This window comes from Otolemur garnettii, unplaced genomic scaffold (genome assembly GCF_000181295.1).
Source record: "Otolemur garnettii isolate 467f Iridium unplaced genomic scaffold, OtoGar3 scaffold00432, whole genome shotgun sequence".
NCBI lineage: Eukaryota > Metazoa > Chordata > Mammalia > Primates > Galagidae > Otolemur > Otolemur garnettii.
Window position 1 is genome coordinate 52,849 of NW_003852827.1, and position 3,427 is coordinate 56,275.

The 3,427-nt window shown below is 34.1% G+C and overlaps 1 protein-coding gene across 1 annotated transcript in view; it reads right to left on the reverse strand.

Moving 5' to 3' along the window:
- LOC100950196 (structural maintenance of chromosomes flexible hinge domain-containing protein 1-like) overlaps positions 1 to 3,427 on the reverse strand; it is a gene marked incomplete at its 5' end in the record, with an annotated part of 93,201 nt that overhangs the window by 44,621 nt on the left and 45,153 nt on the right. Inside the window, 2 exon segments of the mRNA XM_023509146.1 lie at positions 1,730 to 1,864; positions 2,746 to 2,885. Of these exon segments, the coding sequence (XP_023364914.1) occupies positions 1,730 to 1,864; positions 2,746 to 2,885 (275 nt within the window).

Below are 3,427 nucleotides of genomic sequence, written 5' to 3' on the forward strand. Positions count from 1 at the left end.
AGCTTTGATGTCACAGCACTCTACGGAGGGCGACAAAGTGAGACACTGTCTTTAAAAAAAATAAAATAAAATAAACCCAGTATTCTACAGATCAGTGGAGAAGAAATGAATTTTGCTATATAAGTTGATTTTAGGCATACAAAATTAAAATATTATACTATAATCTCATAATCCAGCTGTAGTGCATAGCATACACTAAATTTAAAATTTGCTTAGCCATAAAATATCTTTACAATCTTCCTTAACTCATGTCTCCTTTCTCACCCAGCTGCAGCCATTCTTATGGAAACCCATCCAAGTGACTGATGATGTATTTAAAATTTCTACCTCACAGAATATCAGGCAAATAACCCATCTTTTGTTATAAGTGTGTCTTACTTCAGGCCAGGCGCAATGGCTCAGGCCCGTAATCTTAGCACTCTGGGAGGCCAAGGCAGGTGGACTGCCTGAGCTCAGGAATTTGAGATGAAGCTGAGCAAGAGCGAGACTCCTTCTCTAAAAACCGGCCAGGCATTGTGGCAGGCACCTGTAGTCCCAGCTACTTAGGAGGTTGAAGCAAGAGAATCACTTGCTGGAGAGTCTGAGGTTGCTGTGAGCTATGATACTATGGCACTCCACTAAAGGTGACAAAGTGACACTCTGCCTCAAATAAAAAGAAAAAGAAAAAAGAAGAGTATCTTATTTTCTTGACTCCTTACACTAAGAGTTGCTACCTTTGTAATCGCCTATTATTACAGGATATACCTTGGTTATTTGTTTTAACTAACTGGATTCTTGGTCTTCTGCCTGCTGCTGCTCTGTCATATTTACATAAATCTTAATGCTTACTGTTCTTGCCCCTAGGTCCAGATTCCTCTCTAATTTCAAGTCCTGGTCTTCTGCAAGAGAGTATGATTTAAAATATGTTGCCCATATTATTGCATGAAGGAAATGCATAATAAATACTTCCAGTTTATCAAAAATAACCAGCTTGAAAAGAACTGGAATATAGCCAGGAATCATCTCATTCTAATTAAATAAAAGATATCTCTTACCCCTTTGAAGCTCAAGATATGTTAATACTTGACGTATAATTAGTATAAAAAATATGAGTTAAGTAAACTATTAGAATATCTATCACTTACCATGCCAATTAAGAAATTATATAAGTATTTTACTTAATCTGTTAGCCCATTCAGCACCTGAGGAGTGACTGCTTACAGCACCTTCCTCCATGCTGGTTTCACCATTAGCCAAGATACATCTCCAATAAAAAGTATCCTAGAAAGTATCCCAGTAGTAATTTATAAACAGACCCCTCTTTTGTGAAATTACTAATAGAAAACCATGTATTCATATAAAAATCAAACATATAAATTAAAGATTTATGTGTCCTTCAGTGGTGATTTAAGTGGAGATATTTCCAAACTTTCTAAGAAACAAATGGGAATAAACAAAAAAACAAAAATAAAGCAATACATTTTAATATAAGAAAAAATAAATTCAGGAAAATATAAATCAATAATAGCTATAGATACTGTGAAAAGGTTTAAGACAGTTACTAATATTTGCTATAAAATATTAAACCATTCATTATACCATTTCATGTTGCCCCTTCCCTTTGGCTAAAAGAACCGTAAATACTTCATTTTCAAAAGCTAAACAACTTTGCGTAAAATACTATAAAGCAGTTAACGACTATTTATATAAAGACTCAGTATAATGTCAATAAGTAATAATAATAACTTACGGGTATTTCAATTCTTGCTTTAAGTGTCTGGTCTTTTTTAATATTCTGAACTTGAATTGCAGATCCTGTTAAAATACTAGTTCCAGAACTACTGCAATCCACAACATAGACTGGAAGGTTGGGAGCACCTAAAAACTATTTGAAAGACACAAAATAAAATTCAAATAAAATGTGATTATTCAAGAATTATTCAAATTGTCAAATAATTTACCACAGCTACTATTTCTGCCTATAAACTGAATTCACCAACATGCTAGAAAATTTCTGTATAAAAAGTAATTTTCTATAATGCCAGGTAAAATTTACCTGTTTTAGAAGGACAACCAACTTCTTTAATCACTGTTTTTTCTTTTTTATTTATTTAACTAGCCTTTCCTTTTCTTTTTGTGATCTTTTACTCACCTTCATTTAACAGTCCATTCTCAATCCTGAAAGACATTCCTATCATTCTATTGATAAATAAAATACTTCATCTGAAATGAGGGAGATATAGGCAAGGGAGGAGAGGGAAAGAAATATTCATACTTGTATTTCTTTTTTTTTTTTTTTTGAGACAGAGACTCAAGCTATCCCCCTGGGTAGAGTGCTGTGGCATCACAGCTCACAGGAACCTCCAACTCCTGGGCTCAAGCGAGTCTCCTGCCTTAGCCTCCCAAGTAGCTGGGACCACAGGCATCCACCACAACGTCCGGCTATTTTTTAGTTACAGCCATCATGTTGTTTGGCAGGCCCGGGCTGGATTCGAACCCACCACCTGAGGTGTATGTGGCTGTGCCTTAGCACTGGAGCCATAGGCGCCAAGCCCATACTTATATTTCTTTATGAAACTGCACATAGCTGACATCTATATTGGCTTAAGGACAGTGAAAAACCACTGGCAATGAGATTCCACAAATTCATGTGATTAAAACCTTAAATATATGTAAAGCTTATAATAAAGTTGCTAAAACAACAATCACTGCTATCTACTATGATGGGACCCAAACTTAAATATTCTTATCTTCTAATGAGCTTACCTTACAATGAACAATCAATTTTGGTTGTGCTGTTATGTTGTCTGATTCATCTAAAACTTCAACCTGAAATGGGAAAGCTGTTCCATTTTCTATAACTAAAATTTCAGAATCAGGTTTCACTTTCAGTCGATGAGGGTAACCTATCAGAAAATTACATAATGAAATACACATGCACATTTCAAGACTGAAGTACTGAACTGCAAAAGAAACAACTTTAAAATTTAAAGATTTAATATTTTATAAGTCATGCTAAGAAAAAAACAAGCCATGTCCATGTTTAAACAATTATATCCTAAAACACATAGATTCTACATGTGCTGAGAGCTGTCTCAATTGTATACAATATGTAATGTCTAGGCTTACTTTTATGCCACCAACTATGACACAGTGATAACTCATGCAAGAAATCACTTAACATGTAAAATCTCAAAGAGATCCTGAGAAAAGAATTTTCAAGAAGAAAGTTTATTAAACTAATCTATTTACTAACTTCAACTTCATATAATAACTGATTTCTCCACCATTAGTATCTATATGCCTATTGTAGGTATTCAAAGGATTGATTCATGTAATAACATAACCAGATTTTAGATTGTCCACTACCTTTGATGCCTAAGCAAGTTACATACAAATTTCCTGTAAGATTAATAAAAGAGGTTTTATACTTCTGCAGTAAGCCAAT